This window comes from Olea europaea, chromosome 2, assembly GCF_002742605.1.
Source record: "Olea europaea var. sylvestris chromosome 2, O_europaea_v1, whole genome shotgun sequence".
Lineage (NCBI taxonomy): Eukaryota > Viridiplantae > Streptophyta > Magnoliopsida > Lamiales > Oleaceae > Olea > Olea europaea.
The window spans coordinates 24,386,926-24,405,837 of record NC_036238.1 but is presented as its reverse complement, the minus strand read 5'-3'; the positions used below and the strand labels follow the sequence as shown (position 1 = coordinate 24,405,837).

Below are 18,912 nucleotides of genomic sequence, written 5' to 3'. Positions count from 1 at the left end.
ACATTGAATCTTATTTCTATTAGCCAATTGTGTGATTCTAGATATTGAGTTTAGTTTTCTTCTACTACTTGTCATGTGCAGGATCCTCGATCTTTGAAACTTATTGTGATAGGCCGTAGACAAAGAGGGTTATTTGCTCTAGACAATCTAAGACTACTCTAAGTTGCATCGTTTGGTGTTGACTTGTGATCTTTTATCACTAATTCATCATCTTCTAATTTTTCTTTGTGAATTTCTTTCCTTGGACACATCTTGGTTAGTCGTTTGAAAATTTTTAGTTTTTAAAGGTCAATTGGGAGATTTGCAAACTCATGACATTTCTTATTATATTGGTTGCAAATTAGCTAAATTTTTTTGCTTTACCTTTTCCTCGAAGTGTTTTTCATGCTATTGTAACATTTGATCTTGTTCATTCTGATGTGTGAGGACATATTTCTTTTACTACAAAATGAGGGTATAGATATTATGTATTTTTTTATTGATGGTTATAGTTTTTATTGTTGGGTTTATCTTATGAAACTACGTTTTTGAATTTCTTTCTATTTATTGTTCTTTTATAGAACTTATTAAAACTCATATTCTACAGTAATTAACAGCTTTAGATCTGACTTGAGTGGAGAGTATACTTCAGTTGATTTCATTGAATTGCTTACTCTTGACGGCACATTTCATCAAACATTGTGTACTAATAGCTCATAACAAAATGGTGTTGTTGAACAAAAGCATAGGTACATGGTAGAAACTGCTCATTATCTTCTTTTGTCTACCAAAGTTCCTAGTGAATTTTTGGGAGAAGTAGTTCTTGCTGCTGTTGAATTAATTAATAAGATTCTTTTTTTTTTTCACATTTCAGGTTTATCACCCTTTAAAACATTGTATGGGCATCCTCATGATTATTCTTCATTGAGAGTCTTTAATTGTACTTGGTTTATTCTTTGTCCTGAAGTCGAACGTAGGAAGTTGATATCTCGCTCTGCTATCTGTGTTTTTCTTTTTTTTTTTCACATTTCAGGTTTATCACCCTTTAAAACATTGTATGGGCATCCTCATGATTATTCTTCATTGAGAGTCTTTAATTGTACTTGGTTTATTCTTTGTCCTGAAGTCGAACGTAGGAAGTTGATATCTCGCTCTGCTATCTGTGTTTTATTGGGTTATGTGTAAGGACAAAAGAGTTATCATTGTTTTGATCCCATTAGTAAGAAATTATATGTTTCTCGTCATGTCGTGTTTCTTGAGCACATTCCATTCTTTTCTACTTTTGATAATGCTCATGACTTGATTAAAACTAACCTCATTTGTATTGATCCATTCTCTAATGATATTGGTAGACCACCTTTCTATACGTCATGTACTATTGATTCTTCATATCCTACAAGTACACATACGTCGGCTTATGATACCCCTCCTTTCCAAGTATCGCCCAAGATTGTTAATCTAGCTCCCGATCTCTTCATTCCTGGGTATCCTCAATGTATTCATAAGTCCACTCAATTACTTGATTTTGCTTATTCTTTCAGCTACTTGATTTTGCTTATTCTTGTTATTTTGAGTCATTTTGCTAGTTTCTGACCTCCATTCACAAGCTATTTGAACCCTCTTTCTGTAAAAAAGCTATTATGGATCTTTAGCAACATGCTATAGCTGACGAACTCTCTGCCCTACATAACACAGACATTTGAAACTTGGTTCCATTGCCTCTAGATAAATATGCTATTGGTTCTCGTTATGTTTATAAGATTAAAACCAAATTTGATGGTTCAGTTGAGTATTACAAAGCTAGAATGATTGCTAAGGGTTCTAATCAGCAATATGTTCTAGATTATGAAGAGACTTTTGCTCCTGTCGCCAAGATAACCACTGCTCATATGCTTATTGTAGTTGTATCTGTTTGTCAACAAAGTTTCTCAATTAGATGTAAAAAATGCCTTTTTGAATGGAAATCTTTACAATGAGGATTATATGGTTCCTTCTCGTGGCCTTTCTCACTTCCTGAATATAGTTGCAAGTTCAAGAAGACACTTTATGGCTTCAAACAAGCACCTTGCACATGATTTGAAAAATTTTCAACCATTGTTATCTTTCTTAGTTTTACATACAGTCATCATGACTTTGCCCTACTCTTTAGATGTACTTAAACTGGTCACAATTTACTTTTGCTATATGTTAATGATATAATTATTACTGGTGATGATGTTGATGAGATTGCATATTTGAAATCAGAACCGGCTTGTCGTTTTGAAATGAAGGTCTTAGGTGCATTATCTTATTTTTTGGGATCGAAGTTGTTTCTTCTCTTAGAAGTTATCTTCTCTCTTAGTCAAATTATACTATGGACGTTATTAAGTGTACTCGTCTTATTGATACTAAAACTGTTGATACTCCTCCTAAGTTCAACACTCGATATTCACCATCTAATGTTTACCCTTGACCGATCCCACTTTGTATCTTACCATTATTGGGTGTTTGTTTTATCTTACCATCACACGTCCCGATATTGCTTTTACTATTCATATTGTTAGTCAGTTTATTTCAATTCCCACTACAGTTCATTGGGCAGCTGTTGTTCATATTTTGCTCTATCTTCATGGTACTTGTTTTCAAAGTCTTTTGTTTTCATCGACCTCCTTTTTATAGCTCTGTGCATACTCTGATGCTGATTGGGCCAGTAATCCCATTAATTGCAAGTCTACTACTGGTTTTCTGTATATTTTTGGATGATTCTCTTACCTTTTGGAAGAGTAAGAAACAATTGTTATTTTTTGTTCTTCTACTGTGGCAAAGTATTGAGCTGTGGCATTCACTACTACTGAGATTGTGCGATTGCGTTGGTTACTTATAGACATGTGTGTTCCTTCATCTTCTCCAACTCCTATGTATTGGGATAATCAAAGTGCTATTCAAATATCTCACAACTTTATATTCCATAAGTGCACGAAGTATATTGAGATTGACTGTCATTCGATTTGTCATTATCTATAGAATGGTATTGTTTCCCTACCTTTTGTTTCTTCATCATTGCAACTTGTTGACTTCTTTACAAAGTCTCATCCAATTCATGATTTTTGCTTTTTTGATTGACAAACTCTCGTTGCTTCTTGCTCTAACATCGTGAGTTTGCAAAGGGATGATAGCCTTATATAGCATTTTCAATTTATACATAATATTATTTAGTTTCCTTTTAGTGTAGGTTTCCTTGTTTGTTTACTCTTCTTGTGATATATATATCTAATTATTCATTAGAAACCTAATTTTTGGCGGCTCAGTTATTTTCTTGTTCTTTTTCCACATTTGTTCTTCTCCTTTATATGTTTGATTTTTTATGTTTTATTTTATGTTATTAGGGCTTAGTTAACAAAAGTAAACGGATAATAAATTGAAACAAAACTAAAAGTTAACCAGAAGGAGCGGGATGTCGAAGACAGGACCAATGACTAGAGTAAAATCGTAATAAGGTAGCTTAGTGCTTAATTTAAAACAAAAATGTCTAATAACTAGTATAAAAATAAAAAAATATGTTGATTTACTAACAATTTCTTTAACCCTTATTTAAACTTCTTGTGCTCTAAGGATTTTTTATTTTATTGGATTGCGATTGGTCCTGCCTTTTCTATTTCACTATCACGAATTCATGACCTTATATTAAGGAATGGTGCAATCATAACTGAAGATAGGGTCTGTAATGTTAAAATAAATAAATAAATAAATCTGATTTTCCAATTTTTACCCCTGATTTTTGTGTAATTTTTTTCCCATATACAAGTTCTATTTGTTGAAGTTCTTTAATTATTGTATACAAGACGTGCTTTAAAAAATCCTTACTTTTATGATTATTTGTTTTTAGACCTCATCTAGAATTAAAACTAATACCTTACTTTCTTGAATATTTCCTTTGAGAACGATCTATCACATTGTTTATTGTTGTGTTATTTTTTTATTTTGTAGCCTATGCGAGTTCTTCATTTTAGACCCCATTTGATACCCATTTTTTTCAAAATACATTTTTCTCTCTCTTCTTTTCAAACATGCATTTTTATTAGAATAACATTATACGTAAATAAAAAAAAATATTTTTCAACTACACATTTTCCATCAATTTACTATTCTAAAATATATTTTTACATAAAAATGGGGATCAAACACCCCCTTAGTGTTTCAATCATTCCTATTTTTTCCATGTAATTAAAGTAAATCAATTCTAGGAAAGAAATTGATATTACTATCTAATTAATCCACATATTTTTTGGAGGAATCTAAAAAATATTTTATTGTCGGTGTGAAATCAATAAAATCACAAAAATTCATGTAGGCCCAAGTGAATAGTACCAGTAGTCATCTTATGTGACATATACATAACAATTTATTATTTGATACATGTAACAATAAAAAATTACCATATTGATACCTCCAATAACAAACTTCCATGTGCATGCTACGTATAACGACTACCGTTAGTCTTTACTACGAATAACATTACTCCTAATTAAAATATGCTAAATTAATGTGAATTTATGTCTCCTTATATATTATTAATTTATGTAATAATATAAATTTTCAACTTTTCCTAAAAGGCTGTGTTTTATCTGAATCAAACATGCACTAATTAATGTCATCTTAGAATGCCCATGTCATCTTAGAATGCCCAAAAAATGGAAATTCTCTTGCAAAAGTACCCTTTCTATAACTTCATTTCAATTGTCAAATACTTCTTTGGATTTATTGTAAGGCCTTCTTATAGCGTTGATCAATAGGAATATTATAACGTAGAATAATAATGTCACAATTTTTGTAAGAACCATGGGTGATGAAAAAGTCAATCTTATTGGTGCCGCACCAACATCACTGGGGTACAATGCCAAGTAATATTTTTGGACCAAACTCATCATCTCCACCCCGTCTATATTACAAGCTGAGTGAAATTGGTTTTAAGCTTGACACTTGGGATATGATATCGTACTGCAGTTAATTATCAGTTTTCAGTATACGGATCCATAGATTCCATAAGAAGGGAGGAAATCGAAACACACAACAAGGGCATATATATTTAGAACATCCATATCCGGCAAGTAATCATCCATCCATCAACAATTAAGTTTAGCTCCATTGTTTCAGCTAAAGTATGGCAGCCTGCAAGAAAAGAAATTAAGCTGAAAAAGGAATAAAGGAAATTGAAACCACAGTTCATTGATGAAAGGATGATCCTCTTTTAAAATAGCTTATGATATAGGATTAGATCGTATGATAGATATGATTTTAATTTCTTTTTCTCACTTGACATTTTCAGTACTATACATTTCACATTGCTAATTAATAATGAGCTCACCCAAGCTTGAGAGATGTATCTGAGCTATCCGAGTCTTGCGGAGGGCCAATCGAGTTACAAGCATTAGTAATCGACTCTGATGATTGACCTTCCTCCTCGACTATGTTCACAGAATCAGCTGCTATCATATTTTTCTTCCCTCTCGATATCTCCAGCATACAAAAAATAAAATTTTCAATTTTCCCTTAAACTATAAGTGCTCACATGCGTGAAGATGGTGCACATATTCTTTTCAGTTCATACCTGCAGTCTTAGACGCTCATTCTCTTCCATGAGTTCCATTCTCTGCACATTTCATAATTTTAAGACTATATTTACATGAAAATCTGGTGATTCAAACTTATTTAAACCATGTAATTGTACGAAATATTAATGTTAAACACGAAAATAATTAATTAGACGTTTTTTCTCTCCAAAGATCGTATTAACAAGTTTGGTACAGTGACCTTTTGTTGAAGTTGATTGATCTCTTTCATGAATTTTTCATCCTGTAAAATAAAAATACTCTATCAAGGTAAAGAAATTTATGAAATGCAAGTAAAAATTCTACAATTAAGGAATAAATATAACCCAGTACACAATCTTAAGCACTTACCTTTTTCTCTATCACGCGGCTCAACCCGGTTTCAAGTGATCTCTCTAACTTCTGCAACTCTTCAGTACTCAACTCTTGAAGTTCCTCTCCCCTCATGTACCTGATATTTACAAATATCATGCCAAAGTTTTGTGCCGACCATATCAAAAAGAGCTATGGAAGCACAAACCTCAGTTGATGGCTTCTCTCAGCAACTTCTCCGCTTAATCTGGAGTAGTTGATGTCCCCAACTATCTGCTTCGCAATTCCCTCGTTCTTTCAGAAATTAATCGAAAATAAAGTTTCTACTTTCAAGTATGCATGTATTCGTAAGATGACAAAATACAAGAATTATGTATTTAATAAGGTATACTCGACCACATCAGACAATATTAAGAAATGTATAGTAATGTATACCAAACATATATCCAAAGAGCCTAGCATAAGTATGTGAGTGCGAATTCTTATGCATCATTAAATCATATGGAATGATGAAATTTTCATAATTTTTGGTTTTTAGTATTAATATTGTTGAGCCCTAATTAATCCATTTTATCAAACAACACTAATTACCAAGTGATATATCTTCAGTTGCTGAGCTATATTCCATAAAGAATGTTAAAAGAAACAAAATTACCTGAAGTTCAAGAGATGATTGTTCCAACTTTTCAAGGTTCTTTGTGTGCAAACCATGCTTTTCAAGTATGTCCTTCATGCTTTAGAAGACCCCTCGAAAAAAGAGAGAGAAAGGACGCCTCACATAATTGTTCATTGTACTAACAGAGCAGCAAGTACGAAGACAGTTTCAAATCTAAATGCATAGATAGTCAATATTCTTGCGTCGTCAACTACAATGTCCCATAGTTTAGAGGGCCAACAGAGGTATTTTTGAAGACAATACTTAAATGATTACGTCTTAACCTTTTCCTAACGGCTTAAGCATAAGGGGAAGAGTCCAAAAATATCAAATGAGCAATTCAATGTGTTAGTTGAATTTCAAGATTGGGAGCGAGCCTCCATCTCTTTGAGCACATTAAGATAAAATTCCAATTCACTTCAATATTAAAAATAGAGTAATGCTATTCATAACGAAGAATACAGATAATCACCCTACATGGCATATACATGTACGCCAAATAACAAACTGTCATGTGTATACCACATAGTATAGACTACTAGTAGTCATCCTACAAGGTATACACATGACAATTTACATCAAACAACAAATTGCCATGATATATTACATAGAATGGTTAACGATAGTCTTCACTGTGAATGACATTATTCTTAAAGATATTACATAGTATAACAAACAAATATTACCTAGTATGATAAGAGTTCATTCATCTTAACAAGGTAATTAAGGTTAAACCCAAGACAAATTCTCAAACCAACCATGTATGATATAAACACTTAAATACAAATAATATCACAAAACTAGAATACTACAATTACATATCACAGAGCCGTAAGCCGCATATAGAAGTCCCAATCCATATTAACCAATAATCATCTCATCTAAAAGTTCAAGTTATTAGTTATAACATGTATTCATTTATATCTAGCCTTCAACGCCCACAAGTTGAATAGATTCATTTTTTACATCAAACTTGTTGCGCAATTTTTTTTTAATGGGTGGCATGGCCACTTAACCCAAATCTTGTTAGTCACTCTCATATCATTTTAATAATCTCATCTAAAAATCACGTCATTTAAAAGAAACGACATATGCATTAAATCTTATCTTCTACTATTCATGTATATCATTAATTGCCTCTTAGAAAATCAAAATGGGCAACTTAACATGATATGAAATGATAATTCAACCCTAGAGCTTTATTCTCATTAAAGCTAATTACCAGCCAATTAAACAAGCAATATCAGTTCCGGGTCTTAGTTTCTGAACTCATGTCATGCCAAAATAAAACTCAAAATCAATTATTTGTCTATGGCCTTTTGTAATTAGGTGCATGTATTATATTTCATTTACAAAGAAGATAAAATCGTGACCTACACTTGCAAAAATATCGAATAAAATTTTTACTTACCGAAACCAAGATACGCGTAAAAATTTCGACTTATTGAAGCGTAAAAATTAGAAGGAAATGAAATGAAGTAATATATGCGAATGCAAACCTCCTCAAGAGACAATGCTTCTTCCAAAACTAATATAGCACAATATTAATTTTGACAGGTAAACCAGTGCTTGACCTACTCTTCTAGCACCAAAACTATCGAACACAAATCTAAAAATAATTTGGAAATTATTTTGACATAACTTGGAGAAGGAAATAATTAGGAAGGAAGTAAATGGAACTAGGAGGATCCTATGTATAGATTTTCACGTCTCTTCAATTAGTCGAATCTTTTGTCCCAAATTAATTCTAACCATTAGATCACGTCATTTTAGAATGATAGTCTAGATTGTACCTTCTCAGTACATGTCGTGACTCTTTATTATGCACATTTTGCACTTAAAGAGTGACACCCAACCGACATATGTATTGGAGACATTTTCAATTCACACTTAAATTTTATTTATTAAACCATTAATTCCAACATGCATATCTTAGGACAAAAGGATGTCAACTATCTTAACTAGAGAAGTAAATCAAAGACAGGATAAGATCAAAAGAATAAACTCTAACCTATGATTTATTTTATGCTACAGATGCTACCGTCTATATTAGATAGTAACCTGATGTAATATTTGGTGTGTTGAATTGAACAAAATATACTAGGGAAGGTAAAAAAAATAAATTATCAAATTGTGTTATAATGCGTAACAAACATGTTCTATATCGAAAAACACTTGACATATAAGCTAAGAAATATTCCTTTGAAGTTCAATATTAAAGAATTTAAAGTTAAGACACAACTATAGTACGTACTAAATCTCAACATCATTCAAATATAACTCTGCATCCTCGAAATTCTTGGTCTACCATGTGAGCATACATTTGTCAAAAAGAAATCAATTTGGCCTGCTTTTTCAAGAATGTATACTGGTAGTAGGTACAAAAAGCTTATTGATCCATTTCATTAGTTGTGTAGAACTTTAGATAAGGTAGTTATTTAACTCGATATCAAGATTTTATAGAAGAATGAATCCATCTAAGAGCACTAACTATCAAAAATCTTGCACATCCACAAACTTCAATATTACATCGAGGATGAAGAAATATCATACAGAATGGTTGTGAACTCAAGATTGGCCAAATCATTGCCCAAGCTTTTATTATGGTCCTCTCCAACATCAATTAAGCAAATTATCAATTGATAAATTGAGGTAGAAAAACAATGAATATTGCCTTGGCCGATATAAATTAAATTCAATCTCTCCCTAATAGAACCTTCATGATTCAACCATGAATCCCTGTTATTCCTAGAAGACATTCCCTATACTAATATATACTACCCTAAGAGCGCCTTTAAGAAATTCTCCATTTTTAAAGAGCATATTTTACAATTCAAAGAGCATCTATAGATTTAGAGAGCAAAAAATTTTAAATACTTCAACGGCTTCTTTATCTTAAACGCTTAATTTTGAGAGTCAAACGCACCCTCTATTTTAACATGTTAGTTTGAAAAGTCTCTTGGAGAGTATAAGTTTAAGGGTCGGCTCTTTAAAATAGAGAGCATTTCATTTTTAAAAAATCTCTTGAAAATGCTTTAATTCAATATACACTCACATAGAAGATGAGCATCACAATAGGCACCATCTGTCTTCGTTTTTTCAAACAAGATACCATGTAGGCAGAGTATTTATTAATGCTTGAAAGAACTAAAGTAGAAAATATAAAACTTCAGGAGATCAAAATCTCTCGAGGTGCCTCAAGACCAAAATTTTGATTTTGATTCTATACAATATTAAACCAGGATTAAACAAGAGCTTAGCTTGGAACTAGGAAGAAATGCACTAGTAAAAATATTTACAGATCCATTACACATTCTTTTAAGGAAAAAAATTGTTGGAAAATAGTTGAGAAAGTTGATTTTACCAATCTTTGACCAAATATTTGGATGAATCCTGCTACTCAAATTTCGTGAGAAATGGGTTGAACATGTTCTACTCATCTAGTATTTATTTGAAAGTCAAAAACTATTTTCGGACGAATGAGAAATTAGTCAATGAAGTTATGTTAAAAATCATATATTTTTTTAATTAAAACCGAGAAATTTAAAATAAAACTAAGCTCGCGGTGCTATCGTTGTTGTGGGCACTCGAGCCGAATACTAGGTGGTTAGCAAGCAGCCACGTACTTGTGCAACTTTTCGAGAACAGGTTCAAGATTGGGTTGTGTCACTTCATGTGCAACTTTTCGAGAACGGGTTCAAGATTGGGTTGTGTCACTTCATGTGCAACTTTTCAACCTTTATAAGTTGGACCCCTATGTGATGGTTTCATTCACTTTCATTTTATGCAATCAAAGCATATCACACAGCATCATTCTCTCGCCAAAATTCTGCATCAAAATCTTGTTCCATTTCACACAAAAAGGAGTACGAAACTTCATTCAATTTGCTGTTTCTTGAAGTGTTGCCATCATAAGAAGTTGATTATTTTACCTTGGGAGACAATTGTTAAACCTCCGTTGCCACATGTGTGGGGCAAATTTATCATAAAGACAAAGAGTTCAACGGTTGCCTGGATCTTCTTACATTCATTCTTTAAATTGTGTTTGTCCAAAGTTGGTATTTTATTTACTGAGGGTTTAAACTGGTAATGTATGGTAAATTCATATCTCATTTATTACTAAAAAGAAGTCACTTTATCACTTATTATATTCTACAAAAATATCAATGTTTAAGGTAAAACTCAATGGGGCAATTAATCAAATAAATTAGCAAAGTGCATTCTGTCAAAAGCACAAGAAAATGAATATGAAAACTAATTAAGACAACAAACAACTGGGAAGTGATAAGATGAGAATGAATACTCCGTCAAGGAACTACTAAATGTACATAATTGTCTACAATATGATGTTCATAATCACATGCGTTACTTGATTCAACCTTTAATTCAAATCTGACACTTTCACATCAACAATGGGATGATTGGCATCAAATGATTGACATATCACATTATGGATAACATCATTTGCAATAATTATGTACATGTAGACTTTTCCTACTCTCTATTCAGCTGACTGTAATCAGAAGATATTTTTGAACGATTCATCCCTTTCCACCAAACCTGGCCACTCTCTATTTTTTGTGACAATATCAAGCAAGCAGATTATTATATTACTACGAACTGCAGACGAGATTGATAAGGAATACAATCAAACCAGACTCGAGCTTATGGTTTACTAGGAGAATTTGTGGCGGCAGTCATCACTCTTCCACCATGTCTAATCTACTACACCTAGCTATTTATCTACACAAACGGAGAGAGAGTAGAGAGAGTAGAGAGAGAAACCTTGAGCTGGCAAACTCGAAGAGCTTCCCTGTGGAGGAGAAGATGATGAGAGCAACATCAGCATCACAAAGAACTGTAAGTTCTTTAGCTTTCTTTAAGAGTCCTTTTCTTCTTTTGGAGAAAGTAACCTGCCGGGCCGAGGTGTTGTCGATTTTCTTGATCTGAATCTTCTCCCTTGTCATGTTTATACTTTACTACAATAATATAAATAGCCCACCTCTCAAGAACAAACAACAAAACAGCCCAAGAAAGCAAAATATTGTATAGTATTTGTACTAACAAAGAGAATAGGGGTTTCTAGATTTCGGCTAAATAGAGGTTCGGAGAAAGATATTCTTGGAGAAAGGCCGCATGTTTCCAAATATAGAGGGGAATAAACAAGAGAACAAAACCCTAACGAGAAAAAAAGTACTAAAAGCTAAAAAAAGAAAGGGCTGCTTTATTTGGGCATTGTTTTACTGAGATTCGGATTATGAGAGAGAGACAGATGGAGTCTACAAATCAGAGGTTAGGTATTATAAACTAAAAAGAGGGAAAGAGAAAAGGAGGTAGGGTGCAAGAGAAATTATTGACTCTTACCAATTTTGGGGTAGGTTGATTGATGTGGCGTCTTCTGCGTTGGTTCTGCTGCTGATGGACTTATTTGCTCCTTTGAGGATAAAATACTGTTTTCCTTTGTCCAACAGAGAAATTTGCAGGTTCAGTCTCCAATTATTGTTCACATGGTTAACCCTCAGTACACATTTTGTAAAATTAATTATTTTTTAAATTCATTTTAATCACATATTCTTTTAATAAACAACGAAAGGTGATGGTTAAAATATTAGAACTCACTATTTTACCATAGTTTATCACCTTTATTCTCACCTCTCAAGTTCAGTTCCTAAAATTATATTTGTTCGAATTCACTAATTAAATCAGTATATTTTTCTCGAGGTCAAATAAATTCTATTTAGTTGAGTCTGCTTACTATTTATATGAATTTGAATAAAATTGAATTAAACACATTAATCACCTCAGACTTCAACTAAAGATCATAATTATAGTAAAAATGCATTTCCACCTTTTACCCCATGGCCGATTTTTACTACACAATCTAAATTTAAAAATCTCATCTAAATTTAGTACAATTCACAAATTAGGAAATAGTGATCAAGCACTAATAACATAAGTACAATTAATTTATAAATCAATTAAAGGCATTGAAATTTAATGTTAAAATATAAATTACATCGTTTGTCTAATTAATGATTTAATTACTCATCATAAAGAAAAAATACGAGAAAGTATTATAATATATCTCTGAATTTAAAGGAAAAGTGAGAAAAATGAATGTCTTACACTAAAGTCTAAGAATCTATATTCTTCACATTGAAATCTTGAAATACGGTCCCTTAATTCTCTGATCCTCCTTTTTCCCTAATGTGACAAACAATAGGAATAGGCCTTTATACAATGTTTAAATTGCATTGAAAGTTGTGTACACAAAAGTAACAAAATACTCAACTAAAACAACTTAATCCCCGTTTGGTTCTCATTCTCATTCTCTTTCTTATTTTCAATCACAATCTTCCATAAAATAATATTATATTCAAATCAAAAAAATTTCATTCTTTTTTAACCACATATTTAAAAAAAAAAATACTATTTCAACCATTAGAATTTGGAAAGAATGAGGGCCAAATGTGAGCTAAATATATTATGCTCTTGTAGGAATGTGGGTCAACGGCAATTTGCATAATACAACCAGGTACTTCGCTAGTGGACTAAGGCTTGCAAAATGAGGTCAATAGCCTTCCGTTTTCCTCTTTTTTTCATTATAGCACCTTCTTCAAGTTTTTTGTATGATTTTGGTCCTTTGTAGTCCAAGTTTTCAATTTTGATTCTGTTAAGTAATAATCAACCACCAAAGGCGTTTACCCAGGCTTAGTTTCTTCTTTTGCTCAACACCACAACCAAAACCGACCCAAAACAATTTTAAACTCTTCCCACTCACAGTTGCCAAGAAATAGCCACTTAGGAAACCACTAAGGTAGGCAAGAACACAAAGACAATCACAACAAAGGCAGAAGTGGGCAGAGAAGAAGAACCCGTTTTCTTTCAAAGAGGCGCATACAGGTTGGGTTGAGAGAAATATATTCAAGCAATGTGGCCACATAAGGTAAGTAGTATTAGGATAAATAATAGATCAAGTAAGGCCCAACATTAGATAAAATGGGCTACCAAGTGGGTTATCTCTAATTTTGCCATCCAAGCAAGTGAGTTGAACCATGAGCAACACTAAGAGATTTAGGTTACTTTAAATGGTCCAATTAAATTTTTGGTTGGGCCATTTCGATTATGGTGCTAAATTTACCGTTCGGTCATTTGGCCGAGTCAATTGAGAATTAAACCAAATTAAAATTATAGCTTGGGAGGTCGTTTAACAAAATTTGCCCAACGAACTCCATCTTGGTGTCAAAGGACCTGTAAAAAAATATACATATATTTCTCATTAGTGATACCTCTAAAGGAGAAGTGATAAAATTGAAAATCATTTACTTATATCAATGTTTAGAAGATCCTTACAACTTCTAAACTTTACCAGTGGCAACACTTTTTTGCCTATGTCTAAAGGGTTATATTGTGTATAGACTTTTTCAAGTCTTACCACGTCTTGTGATACAATATTTCTAATGAAATATAGTTAACATCAATGTGCTTAGCGCGTTCATGAAAAATAGAATTTTTACATAAATGTATAGAAAACTTACTATCGGAACACACTACTACATATTCATTCAAGATACACAGTTAATAAAGCAGACCTCTAAGCCGCAGAGCCTTTTTAATGTCTTCAATTGTGGCAATATATTCTAACTCTGTCGTGGATAGTGTAACGATATGTTGTAATTGTGATTTTCAACTAACACAAAAATTAGATAATGTAAACACATAAGAGGAAGCCGATTTCCTACCATCCCTATCCCCCGCATAGTCGACGCTACAAAACCCTTCATTTTCATTTTCTCATTACTAGCACCAAACTTTAGACTTATATTACTAGTACCCTTCAAGTACCTCAGTAACCACGTTAGAGCTTCCCAATGTTCAGGACCCAGATTAGACATGTACCTACTGAAAGTACTAACAGCGAAAGCTAAATCCGGTCTAGTGCAAACCATCAAATATATTATGGAACCAATCATATTAGAATGCGGAATCATACTTATGTATTCTACTTCACGTTCATTGCAAGGAGCCTGCTCTTTAGATAATGTAAAGTGATTAGCTAGAGGTAATGTGACATGTTTACAATCATTAATGTGACAGGTTTGCAATCATTCTTATTAAATCTTTTTAACACCTTAGAAATATAAGGAGACTGATGCAGAAACAAATCAGAAATTGACCTATCTCTTTTATTTTTCATGCCTAAGATTCTATTAGCTTTATCTAGGTCCTTCATGTCAAATTTGCCATTTAACATTGTTTTTATGTTATATCCACTTACGCGATAAACAGATCAAGAACATGTCGTCTACATAGAGCAACAAAAACAAATAATTGTTATCAGCATTGTTGTGTTGAAAATATAGACAATGATCAAACTTATTTCTTTGGAATCCTATAGTGAGTACAAATGAATCAAATCTTTTGTACCGCTGTCTATGTTACTACTTTAAGCCATACAAAGACCTTCTAAGAAAACACACATGATCAAATTTTAGTTTATCTTTAAAATCTTTTGATTGATTCATAAATATTTGTTCGTCAAGTTCACCATGTAAAAAAATAGTTTTCACATCAAGTTGTTCAAGTTCCCAGTTAAAATGTGCAACTAATGAAAGTATGACCCTAATAGTAGTGTACTTAACAATTGGTGAAAAAATCTCGTTATAATCAACATCATCTTTTTGTGTGTAACCCTTAGCTACTAATCTAACTTTAAATCTTAAAAGTTTCGAGGCACTGGCACCTTCTTTAACCTTAAACACCTACTTATGATCGACGATTGATTTATTTTTAGGTCTAGGTACTAGCTCTAAAGTTTGATTCTGCTCTAGAGAACTCATCTCTTCCTTCATTATCTTAAACTACTCTTTAGATTGTTCACTATTCATCGCCTTCTCAAAGATTTTTGGTTTTCTATCAACTAACTCTTCATAACTAGCGTGAGCAAAAACTAACTCAGATTCATATCCGAATCTCCTAGGTTCTCTCGTTTATCTTCTCTCTCTATCCCTAATTAAATTGTAGTTAGCTAAAGGACATTCTTCCTCAAGATGCTCATCTATCATTACTTCATCTCTATTTTCCACCTCAAGTTCCTGAACCCGAGTCTTCACCTCATTAGAATTAGTAGGATAAATGTGCTAAGTTTTCCTAACTCCACCTTAAACCGATCTCTCTTCACATGGCTCTATTTCATTCACAGATTCAGGTTCATCCTTAAGGCAAGGCATCTCACCCGCATTAAATGTGACGTCCCTACTCATGATGATCTTAATGCCATTTTGGCTTTTATCCCATAGCTTATAACTCTTAACATTCTTAGGATATCCTAGAAGACACTTTCTAGCTCTAGGTTCAAGCTTTTCCTCACTCTAATGGGAAAAAATAGTACAGCCAAAGATTCTAAGTACAGAGTAATCACTTAGTTTATCAAACCACCTTTCATGAGTGTCGCCATTTAAAGAAGTAGATGGAGTCAAATTAATCAAATAACAAGAAGTCATAACAACTTCACGCCAAATAGCTTTGGGATACCGGAACTTAACATCATGTAACTCACTTTATCAAGTATGATTCTATCCATCCTTTCCGCTACCCCGTTTTGCTGGTGAGCGTAACAAATAGTCTTATACCTTGTTATTCCATTTTCTTTACACATACTGTCAAATTCAGTGTTACAAAACTCTAGGCTATTATCTATTCTTAAGAGTTTAATCCTTTAGCCAATTTGATTTTTTACTTGTTTTTTCCAGTTATTAAAGTTGTGAAAAGTATCAGGTTTACCCTTTAAAAGATAAATCGACACTTTTCTCATGTAATCATCAATAATAGACAAGAAATACTTATTCCCAACCAATGTGGGATTACTAACAAGATCCCACAGATTAGAATACACATATTCAAGCATACCTTTAACTTTATGAATGATAGTGGAGAAAGAAGTTCTATGATGCTTACCAAGCACACGGTGATCACAGAATGACAAATCAGATACACAGTCATTACCAAATGCACATTTTTCATTAAGAGGCTTGAGTCTCTTAATACCTACGGTGCAAGACTTTTATGCCATGTATGTGTGATCAACCTTGATAGAAGAGATAGAGGAGTTTAAACCTCTAATCACTTCTTCGGTAGTAATATAAATATCGCTTTTCTTAGTCCCCTTAATACGGACTAATGCACCCTTAATCATCTTTAATGTTTCATTTCCAATTTTATCGATGAAGTTATCTTTTTCAAGTCTTCCTACTGAAATTAGATTCCTAGACAGTTCAGAAATATATCTAACGTCTTTCAAGGTGTACATAAAGCCAGTGTTAAATTTTTATATTAATGTTGTTAATTCCAACAATAGTGTAGGTAAAGTTATCACACAGCACAACATACCCAACGTTAGATTCATGCAAGTTTTCAAACCAATTTCTTTCAAATGTCACGTGAAAAGACACACCAGAATGCAGTATCCACTCATGCATACGAGAATTAGCAGTTAGATTTAGTTCAGCAGTATAAGCGACATGATTGTAATAATGTAAACTTCACCGTCATCAACATTAGGGGTAAAAGACAATACGTTTGCCTCATCTCTCTCTTTAACTTTTTGCTTACCATTTTTCTTTTATAAAATGCCCCGTGTTCTAGCATTCGTTCTAGACTTTGATCTAAACCTATCATTGCCCTTCTTATTCCATCCGTTACTAGTTGACTCGCTACTACTTTGATATCCATCATGACTGTTTTGCCTAAACTAAGTTCTATCCCGCATCATATGTATCTCACCTCTTTTCTTATCATGGTTTTCAACTCTAATTTCCATCTTCTTACTTCTAAGTAAATCTATAACAATTTCAGGCGTCAAAGTGCCCCTACCATACTTAATTGCATTTTTAACTTCCTTATACATGTTATGCATAGAGTTAGGCAAAATTATGGCCTTATAGGTTTCGAACACTCTCTCCTTACAGTTAACAATATCTTGAACTAATTTGTTAAACATATCTAAATTGTTATCAAAATTCTTTGAATGATCCATTTTAAAGCAGAATAAATGCTCAAGTAAGTAAAGCTTGTTCGAGGTAGATTTAAGCAAAAACAGGTTTTTCAATTTTTTCCAGAGTTGTTTGGCGATTTTCAGTTTACCAACCTTTCTTAAAACAACGTCAGACAAGTGTAAAATGATTGAGATACAAGCAAGCTCATCGACCTCTTCTTTTTCTTCTTTTGAAAAATCAATTGAAAATTGCCTTCAATAGCTTTTGAAACTTTTTGTTAGACCAAAATACTCTTCATTTTTTGTTGTTAGATTAAAAAATTACTTTTTTGTTAAAAATTCCCAAATCAAAGTCGTGAGTTGTCATTTTCACAAACAACCAAAAAATGCACAAAATATAGTCAAACTGCAAAGTAGTTCTAGGGTTATAGATAATATACTCCATTCTAAATTCTCAAGATTTTATAAGACTCGTGGTCTTAGATCAAGGGAATGTTTGAATGGGTAAGGTCTTGATGTTCTAACAAAATTAATAATGGAGTGGAATTAATAATGCAACAAAAATAGATATGTCCAATTTAAAAACAAGTTTCACAGCAATTATGGCACAAAGAACGATAAGTTGATTTAACTAAAGCAAGTACTCAATCAAAACAATTAAGAACAAATAATCATATTTCTAGCACAAGCAATTTTATCCCTTCACAGTAACCACAGCCTTACTGTCACCTCACACAGTAACGCACTAATGCTGAAAATTAAACAGGTTAAGTCAATTTACTAGAGCGGACCTATCTGAGTCCATAAAATCGAGAAATGCGAATTTGCTGCTTTAGTGTCACCATTATTCGCCCTAAAGATTTAGCAAATGTATTTTAATGCAGCATTCCAATTGATCGCAGAACGATTGTCCAGGGACAAAATCATCCAAGTGATCCTGCCTGACCTGAAATACTAAAAAAAATAATATCAGTACGTTCAGGAGAACAAAATGAGTATTCAGCCTGAGAAAAGCTCGTCGAAAAATTGTTGCACGAGCCTCACCACTGGAGTTGCCTTCACTTGGTTATGGGTTCGCCCTCTGTTCTTCCAACGGAGGTTGCGTTTGGCTAGAAAAAAGAAGATTTCAGATTCGGGTTCAAGGGAAAGCGTGCCTCTCTCGTGATTTTTGGCCAAATTTTGGCCTGTTTCTCACCCTCCTTGCTCTAATACCAAATGTTAAGTAATAATCGACCACCAAAGGCGTTCACCCAGGCTCAGTTTCTTCTTTCTCTCAACACCACAACCAAAATCGATCCAAAACAATTCCAAACCTTTCCCACTCACAGTTGCCAAGAGATAGCCACTTAGGAGACGACAAAGGTAGGCAAGAACACAAATACAAT

At 32.9% G+C, this 18,912-nt stretch overlaps 1 protein-coding gene across 3 annotated transcripts; it reads right to left on the bottom strand.

The window, feature by feature from the left end:
* Nucleotides 1-4,802: 4,802 nt before the first annotated feature.
* On the bottom strand, nucleotides 4,803-11,964 carry LOC111367604 (MADS-box protein JOINTLESS-like). Of its 3 annotated transcripts, XM_022988573.1 has the most exons (9): nucleotides 11,899-11,964; nucleotides 11,320-11,513; nucleotides 6,535-6,613; nucleotides 6,088-6,173; nucleotides 5,919-6,018; nucleotides 5,770-5,811; nucleotides 5,567-5,608; nucleotides 5,324-5,472; nucleotides 4,803-5,127 (listed from the first exon to the last, which is right to left on the bottom strand). In XM_022988573.1, exons 2-9 carry the CDS (start codon nucleotides 11,499-11,501, stop codon nucleotides 5,109-5,111), a joined length of 699 nt encoding a protein of 232 aa, XP_022844341.1. In that variant the 5' UTR covers nucleotides 11,502-11,513; nucleotides 11,899-11,964; the 3' UTR covers nucleotides 4,803-5,108. The 3 variants fall into 3 exon arrangements, with proteins under 3 accessions (XP_022844341.1, XP_022844333.1, XP_022844349.1); XM_022988565.1 differs by lacking the exon at nucleotides 11,899-11,964 and having other exon boundaries at nucleotides 11,320-11,869; XM_022988581.1 differs by lacking the exon at nucleotides 11,899-11,964 and having other exon boundaries at nucleotides 6,088-6,152; nucleotides 11,320-11,866.
* Nucleotides 11,965-18,912: the final 6,948 nt, after the last annotated feature.

Coding starts and splice junctions, on each gene's coding strand:
- LOC111367604 (XM_022988573.1), bottom strand. CDS start 11,501: ATGACAAGGGAGAAGATTCAGATCAAGAAAATCGACAACACCTCGGCC. Junction 6,614..11,319: donor TTCGAGTTTGCCAGCTCAAG/GTTTCTCTCTCT, acceptor GGTCTTCTAAAG/CATGAAGGACATACTTGAAA. Junction 5,609..5,769: donor TCAATCAACTTCAACAAAAG/GTCACTGTACCA, acceptor TGAAATGTGCAG/AGAATGGAACTCATGGAAGA.